This window comes from Pholcus phalangioides, unplaced genomic scaffold, assembly GCF_987345545.1.
Source record: "Pholcus phalangioides strain wild (caught in Gottingen) unplaced genomic scaffold, Ppha-v1.0 ptg000009l_1, whole genome shotgun sequence".
NCBI classification, from domain to species: Eukaryota; Metazoa; Arthropoda; class Arachnida; order Araneae; family Pholcidae; genus Pholcus; species Pholcus phalangioides.
In genome coordinates this window covers 24171291-24186615 of record NW_028301602.1, presented here as the reverse complement: position 1 = coordinate 24186615, position 15325 = coordinate 24171291, and the positions used below count along the sequence as shown (strand labels likewise).

General features: G+C 34.5%; 1 protein-coding gene across 1 annotated transcript; it reads right to left on the bottom strand.

Moving 5' to 3' along the window:
- Positions 1–1628: 1628 nt before the first annotated feature.
- On the bottom strand, positions 1629–15098 carry EMC3 (ER membrane protein complex subunit 3). Its single transcript, XM_089235812.1, has one exon. The coding sequence runs from the start codon at positions 14976–14978 to the stop codon at positions 14205–14207; it is 774 nt and encodes a 257-aa protein (XP_089091938.1). The 5' UTR covers positions 14979–15098; the 3' UTR covers positions 1629–14204.
- Positions 15099–15325: the final 227 nt, after the last annotated feature.

Below are 15325 nucleotides of genomic sequence, written 5' to 3'. Positions count from 1 at the left end.
GGTGCTGGAAACTAGGGACTCAAGTCACTCGAATCAGAGGCATATGCAGGAAAGAGTAAAATGATAGTTCTGACCTCTGTCTCAAAGCAATCAAAATAAAATGATTAAAATACATATATATTTAAAAAAGTAATATTTATTTATTGTTAGATTTAAAAGTTTTGAATGTTAAGTAGCTCAAAATTTTTCTGGAAGAGATTCCCTGTACCTTTTTTCTCTTGACCCTCGAAGGTATTTCTCAAAACTGTGCCTCTGACTTGAGCCAGCACCTCCGAGAGATAGAAAGACTCTGCACTGTTTGCCGTAAACGTCATTCAGACTACCCAGCAAGTTTTCCACATTTTGAAACACAGCATCCTATTTCATTTCTTCTTATTTTGGCGCAGAATCTTCCTGATTGGCTCACGAATACCACATAGTGATTGGATGTGGGGCATAGAAAGTGCCAATTCTTAGCCCGATTATTTCTTTTTCTCACAACAATGATACTGGCACGAGCAGGGAATTTTTTCCCTGAATATTCTGAGCGAAAATGGACTACTTACTAACATCACATGCAGAGGCTTTCTATCTCTAGGAGGTGCTGCTTGAGCCCCCCTCCCACAGTAAACTTTATGGGGGGGATTTTTTGACTATCTGAGATTCATGATGATGAATAGGACAGACCATCAGGGATTACCAAAAAATAGGCTTACCTGAAATAACAGAAAATTCAAAATTGCTCTAGATGTTTTAATTTTTTAAAAATACAAACATCCATGTCGATCATGAATGATTTTTATAAACTTTATGATAAAAAATGACTTAATTCATATTGCATGATTCAAATCTTATTAATTTAAATCTGATTGAATGATCCGATTTATTACTGACTGGTGAGATCAGCTCAAAGAAATTCAAGAAATTTCTGAACCTCAGGCTTTCAAGACTCTACTATGCTTACAGGCATATGCAGGATTGATCTTTTGAGGGAGAATACTTTATTGTTGGGGGGGGGGGGGAGGGGTACTTGGAGTTACTAACCTTCAAAAAGCACCTGAATTAATGAATTAAGGTTACAGAAAATGCATTGTCGTTCAATATTTTAAGAAATTTAAAAATATTTAGCATTTTTGGTTACATTGAGGGAGTAGGTAGCCCATGCCTACTGTGCTCCTCCCTGTGTAAACTTACATATAACACATGCAAACAAACTTTTAATGAACAGTTGGAAAGAGCAGTCAAAGTGATTTATCACTTAAAATTCTTATACACAGAGCTACAACTGGGGAAGGGAGGAGCAGGCAGATCTGGTGCCCCAGCTGCTGAACCAGAGGGGGGATACCAAATTCACCCTTAAACTGTAGTGCCAGACATGACTCAGGCTCTGTCTTTACCCTTAAACTGCTCCTTCCAAATTATGCAGGTTGACAAAATGTGTTATTGCCCTGGATGACAAAGAAACAAGTTGCAGCCCTGATCATGCATATAAAATCTGTCAGATGTTTCACATGATTATTACAGCCGCAGTCTTTATAGTGGTTATAAATATACTATAATTGAAAAGCTGAAAGCAGTTTCTGTATTATACGAACTTTATTGATAAAACTAATACATTCAAGCAGTGTGTATAAAACAAGAAGTGCAAAAAGAGTAATAATATTTTATTTGCTTGTACACGATCATGTCCAACAGCATCACATGATTATTCAAAGTCTCATACATTCGGACTAGAATATCCCACATTTTAATTCAGTCATTAGAAGATACCTGAATATGTTGGGGAAACTGGTATATTTACATCTGGTGATTTGATGCAGCATTCCATGTAATCATTAGTCATCTTTTTTCGATTCATTTGGTGTCCAGAGTTGAACATTCGTATTATCATGCAAATATTAATGAATGTTAATTGGGAAAGATGCTACATTCATTTCTGACAAAATTTTTGAGGGTAAACACATATGGAGCTTTTATGTCGATATAAAAACTTATATATCTTGAACAACCAAAAATAATTTTTCAACATATGCATACGCAGAAATATCTATAAGCTGACAGGGTGCATATGCAGTCAGTTACCATAGATATAGTGCAAATAACTCATGATTTGATTGAGTACGAATTAGTTTAAACTGTTCTTGAATTCTGTAATCAATAGAAATAGCAAATAAAAAGTTTAAAATCCAAATGAACACTCTCGCGCACACACACACACACACATAATAAGTGTTGTATTTTGAAGAAGTCAGAGATATGTATCTAACTCTTGGCCACAGATTTTGCTAACACTGTCAGGCATAGATTGACATTTCTCCACTAATTGCTAAGCAGATTCTTCCTCTGACAATAACTTCACTGATTGCGTGTTGAAACAAAACTTGTCATAATTGCAAACTTTTTATTTGTTATCTTTTTTGGTTATAGTGTCGCAATAGATGTGAAGTTGATAATAAAGTAAAACAAAAAAAATTTTTACAGGTTTATTTATTCAAACCCGAAATGAATTCAGCCTCTTTTTTTTGGGATAAAGGAAGGTTCTACATGCATACATACACGTGTCACACAGGGAGGGGGTTATTCAGGGAAGTGGGCCAGTGCCCCCTGTCCCAAGCTGACAAAAAATTAGAAGAAAAAATATTCTTGTAAAAAAATTGAAATATTGAATGAAAATACCCTTTATATGTTATAATTAACCGATTTATGTTGATTTGAATGTTTTTGAAGTGGATAACTCAAAATTTCTGAGAAAAAAAAAATTTATACCCCAAAAGGTTGATCCTGTATATGCCCCTGACACATGTCATATTTCATGATTTACCCATTTGCATCGAAGAGCAGAATAATACAGGATTTTATGTCCTTATCACAGTAATCCACTTGCATAGCATGTAAAAAGGGTGATGGGTGCTGATAAGGACCATATAACAGATTTAAAAGGAGGATGCAAATGGGTTAAGTGCCATGATGAATTTAATAAAAACACTTTTGATCCAGGGCTGGACAAACTATTGCTGAAAACAAAAACTATTGCTCGAAGCATGTAAAAACTTTGCCAGGTATTTTTTCGCCTACATGCTGTGCAATCACTCTGTCTGAGGCCTGTGATGCTCTTAAGATGGATCTGGCTGAACAGCAACTTGGCGATTTCTTCTCCAATGCCAGCAGGGCAAAAAATTAAATTAGGTGAATCTACTGTTTAGATTTTTAATTGATCACATTGCTTTTGAATTTCTTTCAAAATTTCAATTTCTTATACACAAATATATTTTAAAAAATACCAATCTACAAGCAACACAAAAAGAATGCCTGTGTTTGTGGCCTGTAAATGGTAGCCAAATGATCTGTATCAGCCTCAAAATATAGTTGAATGCCTTTTTGCTTTTATTTTCAACATTATATTTTTCACAATGCAAATCAGCATGTGCACCAGTGCTCTGAAATTAGGATATAAATTATACACTATATGCTGGACTTGACAAAAAAAATTAGGCACCAGCAAAATTTCTTAGGAGCTAAGCAGGGTTTTCTCTAAAGGAAAACAGTCCTAATAATTTTTTTTTCGACTTTTTTTGGGACTAAAATCCTTTTCACTGAAATTAAAAAGAAAATATGTCACTCTTGTAGACTCCAGTTTGCAATCACATATAGAAAGGTTTAGGCGTCAACACCAATTTTCTAGTCGTCTGGGATTTGTCAAGCCCTGAGTACAGGTGTATATACATTTTTTGTTTGTTTCAAACCTGTTTGGTCGACAACAAGTATATAAAGTGTTAGTTTGACTTATATGAGTTAAATTTTTCCAGTTCAGTTATAAATTAGTGTTTTTACAGTTTTTGTTGCAGAAGGAAGATGTATATATGTTACGATAAATGCGATAAAAAAATTTGGTGATTTTTGTTTAATGCATAATCTCCAATTTATCACATTTACTTTAACACATACATTCCATTCTCAAACATGAATTTCTTTTCATGAAATGACAGCCTTTGTAGCATAAATCACAAAAATTTAATACAATAATCGCTGTATTGCTTTCTGGATAATGATCAATATTGCTTTCTTGACTGGGGTGAAACTCCAATTACACTCGCTTAAAAAATTACAATAATGCATTCAGTATATACAAGTTCAACATGTATGTAGAGATGTCCTCTCTACTTGCTAATACAACATTCCTTGAAAGACTCTAAGGAAGAAAAATTCTGTTTCCGCAGCTTAGGTGTAGAGCAATCGTCCAGCAAACAAAAGACTGAGGGTTGATACCCCCATACAGGCAGAGGTGAATTTTCTTTCTAGAATCATCTCCAAATATATAACCAGTCTTTCGAAGAATCTTGGAAGTTTAACATTTCACAATTCATGGATGAATTTGTGGAAGAGAATTATTGATCAACTATATATACAGAGTTATAATAATTGAGCTAAAGTTTGTCTCATGAATTTGGTACCTTTTAACCCTCATAACCTTTGTTTATTAATGTCTCATAAAATTTACAACTCATTTTGTTTCTGATCTTTTTCTTCAGATGCTTCTTTCCACTTCTTACAGCTATCAGGAGTTTAATGATATTTTTTCCAGATACACTGCAGCCTGATTTGGGAAAACCACAGTTAGACTTTTTCACTTCTAAATAACAACATAATGTTTTAAAACTTTTTGTTTACCATAGGTGTAACTATGTTTGTAAATGTGAATTTTTTTTTTAAATCATTGTATTTATTATTTTAGTGCAACTATCGAGGATAACTATAGAAGCACTGGGGCATAGGATTTGGGAAAAAAATGAATTCTGCAATTTAATGACCATAAATTATTGGTGATCGGAATCTTGTCATAGAGTAGGAAAAAAATTCAATAGCCATTATGTTCAATTAGATCAGATGGGAGATATTTTATTGTACTAATAGCTATGTCAGACAGACTTAGTATTCCAAGTCTAATTAGTCTCGACTGATAAACTTATGAGGAAAGGGTCCCAAGGTGTCATCCTCAAAAAATTATGAAAAAATTTAAGTACACTTATCAAACCCATGAAAACTATTAAATTGGCAGCCAAATGTATTTATTACCCACAAAAAATTATTAAAAATTATAACAATCGGCTACCCATTCCATATCACTCTTCTTCGTGATATATATTAAAAAACTTGTTTTCACTTTCTTTCCTCCAGCTTCTCTAAACTAGAAACTATTTATTTCTGGTTTTTTTTCATCTTTCTTTGTGCTGTACTTGTGTTATTTGAATGTCATCTCACTCTAGAGTTTTTAAATTCATTTTTGGCTTCTATTGGTGTTCAAAATATTAATATTTGCATTTTTTTGAGTGGCCCATAATAATTTCGCAAGATTTTTTTTGTATTTTTGTGCATGTTCAAATGTACATAATAATTAGTGGTAATTTTTTGAAGACCTCACCTTAGAACCCCCTTTCCTTATTAGTGATTATTGAAGTGAAATTATCCATACTTAAAATATCTGAATTTCAAAATATCTAAAACCTGTTAGTAATATACATTACAGGTGGTTTTTACTGGTTCTCAATTACACAACAGTATTGCTATCACAAACCAATAGATATTTAGTACAAAAAAGTATGAAATTATGTAAATTGCATAGCTTTGTGTTATTTATTGCATTATTAATTTGCATATTATATGAAAATCTTCATGCAAAGATATATGGGTACATTATTCTGTTACAACCATACCATTTGGTGCCTTTTTTGTCTTGGCAGATTTTCTTCAAATTTATGACTTTTTTTTTTTCTCCTGTTTAATGTTAAATATTTTCTTTGGTACAATGTCCATGAATCTGTTTTTTTTAAGTAAGGCATGCAGAAAAAGAGCGCCAAAATTGAGGGAAACAAGCTAATTTGGCATCAAAAATGTGTGGTTATAGCGGAAGAATACCCATATCAGTTTCAGGGGTTCCCAGCCTGTAGTAAACTCAACTCATGGTGTGGGGGGGGGGGGATTGAGTAAATATACTATGAAAGAAGTACAATTTAAAGTTATATATTATTAGGATGGCATATGGCCCTTATTACAACCTTCCATCTGTTTTATTCAACCTTTAAAATGAAAGTTTTTTTTTGTATTTGAATCGTAGTTGCACAGTAGCTTATTCATTTTTTTATCAGGGCTGGGAATGGAGTTAGAATTTTAATTGGTTAATCAAAAATTTTTCATTGACTAATTAATCAAATTTTAATCGAATATTTTTCGTAACTATAAAATATTAATTAATGCTATAAAAATGTAATCATTCAAATTGTAAAGTAATGTAATGTAACATTTCACGCACCTATTTGCTAGATGTAAACAAGTATAGGAATAGACAATCGACTAAGCAATTAAGGCTGCCACTTGTAGTAATTTAATACTTACATGCTGAACATATTTTGTTAAAACCTTGAATTTCGTTGTTTGGATCTTGTGGTTTTTTAACATCAATTATTTTAGGTTAGTTATTGATTTCAAAACTACTTTTGATCATACTATTACTTGTTCTTCAAACTCCCAAATGGTGCTTGTGAGAAGAGGGATTGATAATTCCATGAATACAAACAACTACTGTTCATAGTACAGACAATAAATTTTTGTCTTGCCATTTAAAACTCCCCTCAAACTCAATTTTAACCTGAAATTATCACAATTTTTTGTTGAATGGACTTGTACTTCCTAGTGACAAAAAATGTGTTCAAAATATTGATTCAAATATTTCTAAATATGACCACTTATCGAAAATTTTATATATTGGTAGAATAATTTGGGGCATTTAATCGGTTTCATTAAATAAATCAAGTCAAATTACTAACTTTCTACTCAAATTTTAATCAAACTGTAATCATATTGATCAAGTTAATTCAACTAAAACTTCTAACAATCGATCAATTAACCAACCCGATTAATTGGACCAACCCTAGTTATGATTTTTATCTTAACCACATATCAGCAGTGCACAACCTCTGGCCCATGCTCCAAATGCAGTTCATCAAAGGGTTCTGTGTCTAGCCGGTGAAAGGATTTTTAGAATACATCAATACAAATGACATCATAAGTAGGCCGACATCTGTTTCTGGGCCATAGACTAAAGAGGTTGTGCACCTTTGCAGTTCAGGGTGCCCCATAAATTTGTAACGTTTAAAAATTCATAAAATATGATGGAATTGGAAAAATTTAAATGTGGTTTGCAAAAAAGTTCTCACAAAGTGGTATTTTTTTAGTGCACAAAAAGTTTAAATTTTTATTGAATGAAGGTGCTGCACCAAAGTCTGGCAGGAGTGATTGGACCTGAACCTTTCTTCAATTTCTTCTGTGTCAGAAAAATTCACGGAGCTTCAGCCAACGATTTGTGGCTGAGGTAAAGTGACTTTGCCAATAGTGCTTTATCCATCAATGTTAACCTAACCATCATGATAAAAACCTTGTGTAAGCACCAGTAACAGAAAAATTCAGAAATCATCTGTTAATCATACACCCTGCATTTCATAGGATTTGCGTGTTTACAGTGATTCAGTTTTTCACAGCCCTCTCTGTCAACTAAAATTTATTCATTTATTTATTTCTGTCAACTATTTTTCTGTTCCAAAAAAATATATAAAAGCCGTACTTCCCCCCCCCCCCCATTGTAAGAATAAAATTTTGACAAACTGGATTCAAATAAACTAATTCCTTCAATTTATATGAATTAAAATTACTTACGAATGCACAGGACACCCTGTATATTTCCTAATGCAGAATTTGAAATAATTTTCATCCCTACAAGGCAGAATTTTATGTGGTGATCTTAGGGATTAGATACACCTAATGGATGGTGCTAGGGTTGACCAATTGAAGAAAAAATTAGGTACCAGCCAAATATTCTTTAGAGTTTTTTTTATGGGACAGGATTTTTTCATATGTTAGTGAATTGTAAATTCCAGAAAATATATGTTGTCTTCACACTTCAATTTAGTATAACATTATCCTAAATTGTTTACTGCATATATATATATATTTTTTTGTTGACCTGGCACTCGTTGCCTTGTGGTCAAGAGACTTTTTTTTTTCACATTATTTAACTGCTGTGTCATTTTGGTAAGACAATTTTTTTAAATATTTTTCCCCTACCATTTGGTGCATAAATTTTTCTTTTATAATTTAAAATTTTTTATTTTTGCCATTTGTTTCTATAGATCAAAACATAAGGAAATCATTTTTTTTGTGGTGCAAATTAAATGGAACTATTGATTATTGTAGATATTATCAGTTATGATACATTGAAGCACAAGCCGAGATACGCTTGAAGGTCTGGGGGAAGTGGGTGGTACGCTATGATGATGTTGATACATATATGGGGTAGTCAAGAAGTCTATCCCTTTTAAGAAAAATATATTGAAACAAAACGGCTTGAAGTGTTTGAAAGAGAAGGTTTTTTTTTTTTCTTACTCCTATCCATTTTGCTTCCATTCTTTGTAGCAAATATTTATTTCTTATAAATAACACATGGCCAGAAATACTATATAGACTTAACATCCTTCGCATCACCAAAAATGTGCATATGTAGAAATTTTACTGTATAAAAAAAGTAAAAATATATATGATGTAAATATTGTCATTCCCTACATTATATTAGAGAAAGGGTTTTAACCTGTGCTTTGCAGAGCCCTTAGTGCTCCATCTATATTTTTCTAGAGAGGTTCTGTGGCCCTTCCAGGACCATAAAAGAAATCAGTTAAGTTTGATAAATTCTCTATAATAGAATTTGAATTAAAAATAGTCTAAAAAAGTATGAAAAATATGCTACATTAGGGAATAAAACTAATAGAAAAATTTCTCAGAGGAACGCTCACAAGGTGCATGGCTGTCAGACCGGAGGCTCAGTCCCTTCCGGGATGTAAGCCTTTTATCCAAGTGGGTTGGGTCGTGCTGGGGAGAAAGGTGCATGACTGGGAACCACTGGTGAAATCCACAAACATTTCTAACATCACACACATTATCTGCTTAAATATACTTCAGAATATATAGTGAACATTTATTATTGCATCTTGTTAGCATGGGCAATCAATGTTAAGAACATCACTTGATTCATGTGTCCTATCAGATAATAGATAAAAATTTCATGAATGATTTTTCATAGAAAACCTGAGATTTTCTAGTGATGAAGGATGGGCTAATCAATTTAAAGAATGGCATGGTATAGTTTTGTGTACAATCAGTGGTGAATTCAGATTCTACTGTATCTAGATGCCAACCAAATATTTTAGGAGCCAAATTTATTTTCCCAAATTCAGTACTTTATGCATAGAAAATTTAAGGCATCGATATCAATTGTTTAGTCGACCTGGTGCCTGGGATTTGTCACTACCTGGATTTTACTATCAATGATGGCACGATTGGAATAGCAATAAAAAGTTTAAATTTTTTTCAGCTACAAATGTATACCAGATATCTTTAACTTCTCAGCAAATTTTAATGAAACCTATGAGCTGTTAAACTACAACAGTTTTTTTTTAATTGCTGGCAGACCATGCATCATATGCCAGGTCTTTAATAGTGTTTCTTAACCTGGGCCATATGGTTATTCCAAGGGTGCCACAGCTGAAAATCTTGAAGGGGAGCTGGGGGCACAAAGCACTGTCACTGAAAATTTAAGCTATGAAGCTTCAAGTGAAGTATGGTGTAAGGAGGCATGACTAAATTCAGAATGAAGTGAAACTGCCGATATAGCCAGGGCCACCTTAACACGTTCTCACTCAGATGCAGCTCAAGGTCTTGAATGCATAGGAGAGCCCTACAAAAATTTGATTTTAAACAATTTTTTTTCTCAAAGCTGTAAATTTGTATGCATGTATTCCCAGTCATGTAAGGGACGCGTGATGCAGCTAAAATGGCCCCACTTGGAACCAGGGCCATCTTGAAACATGGGTCAATGCAGGCATGGCCCTGATGTCAATAGGATATCCTATATGAGAGATTGCAGACCCAGAAAAAATTATTCTTGCACTAGCAAAAAACAGGAGAAAATTTGCAGACCTGCTGAACACTGACAGAAATCAAAACCGACAAAAATGTAGCAGTTTTGTTTTAGGCAAAGAGTGTCTACACAATGACAAATTAATGCGAACAATATGTGCTAATGATTCATTACCATCTTTTATACTGTTGGAAAAAATCTGTTTTGGGAGTCTGCAGTAACGAGATCATGGCATACTTGTACAAAGCTGTACATCATTACAATGCAAATTACACATGGGAACAAAATAAAGTTAAATAGTTGGACTCAAATCAATAAACAATATACAAATTTATTGAAGCATCGTTGAACTGAAAACTATTTCAGTTCGGCCATGCATATTAAGAATTCACTCAAGATTATTAAAGTGCATTGATGTGAACAAGTCAGCGTTTATTAAGTGGTCTCAAAAGCATTTTAACTGTGAAATCAGTTTCATATATGAAATATATGTAGAATTTCTCAGAACATTCTAAAAGTATGATGCTGGAATTTCATAAAAACAATGAAAATTCAATAACAGCTAATTATGAGCAGAAATTGATAATCAGAGCTTGACAAGTCAATTGGACATCAGAAAATTCCTTGAAAACTAAGAATTTTATAGACACCCGGATATAAATTCTGAAACTGTTTTTCCATAAATTCAAATTTGATGAACTATCGCACAGAAAATTTCAAGTGTCATGACGGCCTATGATTTTTCAAGCCCTGTTTATCTAACAAGTCCACCAGAATTTTTTTCTTCCAAGAACAGCATTGAAATCGAAAGTGAGAAAGGCAGAATGATATTCTTGGTGCAAGATGTACAATTCTTTAACCTAGCTGCCTAATTAAAGCATTAATTTCATCTAAATTCATCAAACCAGGTAAAATACATATGCAGGTTGACACGAAATTGATTAAGATCACAAGTATATCTTCACATTAAGAGGCTGAATTCAGCTAATTCTATTTATAAGTGCTAACAAATTTTATAATAAATATCTGAACTCGTAAATGAGAAGGGGAAGAAAAATCTCCATTTACATTCATACCAGCTATACAAACATTCCATATTAAAAATAATACTTATCGAACCGCAAACGTAACACAAAATTCGGCCCAATAAACTCACATTGGTAAATTTCACAGGAATAAATATCGTAGATATGGAATATATGTGTACATATGGCGGACATGAACAATTGTGTATTATGAATAAACATTCAACATATTTTTTTTTTTACGCTATATATGCTCATATATAACACTTCGAAACTAACATCGCCACCCCTTCCTCTAAAAAATCTTGTATCCACAACTGCATTTTTTTCTTTGCAGTTGATATAAACAAACGCCAATCATGTGTTATATAAAGTAACCAAAATAAAATTCTGGCAATTTCTGATGGTCAGAAATAAAAAGGCATACAGCAAACATTACATGCTGGTAGTCTTCAAACTGATCCCTATCTGTGTCCAACACTTCTCATTAGCATACCTCCTGCTATGCAATGCCCTGACAGAGAAAATCTAGAAGTCTCGTGCGAAGTTATATGCAAGTCTGTCAGAATTTCTCATATGTGAAAGTATATTCATACTTATTTTTTGCTATGAAGGTGTTCATCCGCAGAATTTAGGTGATTTAGTGATATTAGATCCAGGAAGGTCTGGTGGTTTGGATTTTTTTTGCAACAGTGTCTCTCAGCAAATTCGACTTATGGTATCAATGGCAGCCTTGTGAAGGAGCAGTATATATTGTTAAATTGGTTTATTCACAATTTACACTTTTCTTTTTGGTCACCAAGTTTTCAACTATGCAAAACACAGTGATATATAGGTGACATCATCCTGACAAAATGTATGGTATACAGGGGTATAACGAATTAAAAAGAGATTTTTTAGAGGAAGAAATTTTAATTTTCTTCTTTTCCAGGGCTTGTTGAATCTTTTTATGGTATTAGACATGGCAAATTCTTGAGAATAATCTTTAGAAGCATATTCTTGAGAATATTCTCATAGAGGAGACTATTTGAGAATATTCTCTGGAAGGACTACTATTATAACTTGAGAATATTCTTATAAATTCCATAAATAACTTGCGAATAATTATTATTTTTGATAAGAATATATTCTCTAGTAATTTATTATAGTAGTCCTTTAAGAAAATATTCTCTGTTCCCGTCTCTCTCCATGACCGGAATATTAAAGGTTGCAATCCACAATATTGAAGCTCGAACGCATAAAAATTAAGCAAACATGGCTGAATTGCACAACTTTTAAAGAAATATGAGTGATACACAGAATTTAAGTGTACGTACTGAAGAAAACAACAGTACTGTATCTTCTTAGAATGAAGGTGATTATATAAGAATAGCTTCTTTCATCAATCGCCTTTGGTTTAATTTTTTGTTTTGAAATTCACAAATACAAATACAACGCCACAACAGGCAAATTACCCAACGAGGTGGCTGACTTAAGAACATCATGGATCCCGAGCCATTTTTTGGAGATTTATCTAATTTTAAAATAATATTTTACAGTTTCAATCTTAAGGCTTCTAAAATTTTCGTAACCAAACTTCTAAAACCTCTCATCATGACCAAGAGAATATTCTCAAACTAAAAATTGTCATTGGGGGTGATTATGCCAGAAATTACTGTTTTAAATGTTTGGGACAATGAAAACTGATTTATATTTCATAATATAAACAAAATTAGTAAAAAAAATTTCATTATTTAAAAGAAAAATGAATATTCTCGACCATTCTCCAATTTTTTCATCCAGACAAAATCATCACCTCACATCTCTAGTAGGTATAGGCGTAAAAGTTCACATAAAGTCTAAATATTTTGTGCTGCCCAGAAACCAAATTAGTAACCATGCATGAAAATTTAAGATGGCAACATTAATTTTTTTTAGTTGCCTTTGTGACGGGAGAGAGATTTGTCAATTCCTGCATCATACTGTATATTATAAAATTAGCACATTTCCCAACTCCTACGCATACAGATCTAGAACGACGATTTAATCCATTGGCAGCAACTTGTAGTGCCAGACCATCACCGTAGGCCAGTGGTTATCAAGTGCTCATTACTAACTGCTCCTAGAGCCTTATTCAACGTTTATATGCGGCTCCCCAGAATAGTCTGACAAAGAACTACACCAAAGCACTGACATCTCCAGCTCTGACGTACCCGACAAAGGAGCTGTGACCCATGCTTTGAGAACCACTACCATAAGCCTGTACTCAATGCCATAGAAACATTTGTAATAAGCACTGAAACAAAATGAGCCAGAACCAAAATCAGACGAGCATGCTCAGAGGCGGATTTAAGGGAGGGCACACTGGGGTCCCAACTTTTAAAGGGCTCCATAAAACTCAAATTTTCCACTTTTTTCTAATTTAAGGGGAGGGAGGGCCAATATTTTCTTCCATGCCTAGGGCCTCAACTGATTTTAATCCATCTCTAAGTGGGATGATTCTTCTCTGCAATGTCTTAACATATATTGGGCAGTAATGTCACACAATGACTTGACTGTGCCACCAGACTTCCCTGGATGTTACACCAACAAACCATGGCAACACTCATGCCAGACAATCACCACTTCGCACAGGAAACCTTCACAAATAAGAAAGACTGCAGCAATAGCTGAGATTTTGTGTCTAAGACTTCCCCCCCAACTCCTACCACTAGGACATCGAGCAAATATGGGTATATCTGGAGGATGCTGATGGGAACTACTTTAAAAAATCTGCATGCGGGACTGTCTTAACGTACTGCTAACACCAGCATGATCTGGACAACTTCTTGGTGCACAAGAAGCCTCTGATGACCTCATGCAACAATTTGCATTGCCTTGTCAGACTCATGGGCAGATACAGAGAAAGCCCCCCCCCCCCACCCACACTTTCTCCCAAAAAATTATATTACTAACATAGGCAGAAGCGTGGAAGTTGAAAATCCACCCCTCTCATTCGAAGAGCCTGTATCCACTTTTACTCAGACTTATAGGAGTCCCCAATACATTGATTGGCCCATAACGCTAAAAGATAGCTCTGAATCAGTATTTCATTGTGTGCGATTTTGTTTCCGATGATCAAAAATCAATAGAAATTTTTTTTTGGTTACCTCGTAAATGCATAGATTACACAGGGTAGAGTTGAGAATTCAACATTTAAAATATCTATATATATATAAAAAAACTCAATTCGAACATTTTTGAAAAAAAAAAATTCTTTTTTAAAATTGTTCATTCCTATTAGATAGATTACCATCCACAGGTGATGTGAAGCCAGTGAGTTCATTTTCGATGTTTTTCAGCGCCCACTGGTGCTCACAGATTTCCAGCGCCTCCCATTCGGCTTTGAAAGCCTGCTTCGGATCTGGGGGCATCGACATGGCTGGTCCCGACATCTGGTCTTGCATAGCCCTCATATGGTCCGCAGCGTTGTTTTCACCGAGAACTAAGGCATATATGCTACGCAGTCCGAAAACGTTGAGGAAGTACCACGACGCGGAACTGACCCAGGACGCGTCCAGGGACAGCAGCTCGATCCCCCTCTGCAGCATCGGCTTGAAACGCAGGGTCAGCGGGAACGGCACCTTCGTGGTGACGAAGCCCGAGAATGTCCAGTTGATCCACCCGCCGATGACTATCATTGGAATAACGTTGGTGAAGTTGCCTTTGACCATGTCGGTCATCATGCTCGGGTCGGTCATCGGGTTTTGAACCGGGGCGGTACGCTTCTGGGTCTTGAAGAACCCGACCTCTTCGTTGTTGAAGAAATGCTTCCTGGTGAGGAATGCGTGCTTCGGAATGTACTTGCCATTCTCTCGCAGCAGGCGGCTTCTTATTATCGCTTGACTGTCCTGGACCTGCGTCAATTCGACTTTCTTGGACGAAGACAGCAATATAGACAGGTAATGCCGGACGATACCGAAGAGGAACGTTATTATAACGATGGGTAGGAAGACCCATAACCGAATGTCAGGATCGAGAAGCAATTCCGTCATGACTATGACTCGGTTTGATTACTATTTGACAGACGAATGATTTGGAAATAAAAACCTTACGAATGCCACCCTTAGCACACAAACTCACACATTCATCAACAGAAGCAGATCACTGTAATAGTTTTTTACTTCACTTCTCACATTTAATACTAGTAGTTGTTGTAGTTATGCGATTTCCCCAATTCTTCATTCTGCTGCCATTTTGAATATGATTAATCAAATAAATTACATCAGACAAATGAAACTCTGTAAAAAATTATTTGATAAAATCCTACACACACATCAATATCCAATTTTTTTTTTTAATTGTGTTTACTTACATTTGCTAGGTACTATAATGAGGGAGG

What these genes read in the sequence shown, in the direction of transcription:
- EMC3 (XM_089235812.1), bottom strand. Translation starts at nt 14,978, where the DNA reads ATGACGGAATTGCTTCTCGATCCTGACATTCGGTTATGGGTCTTCCTA.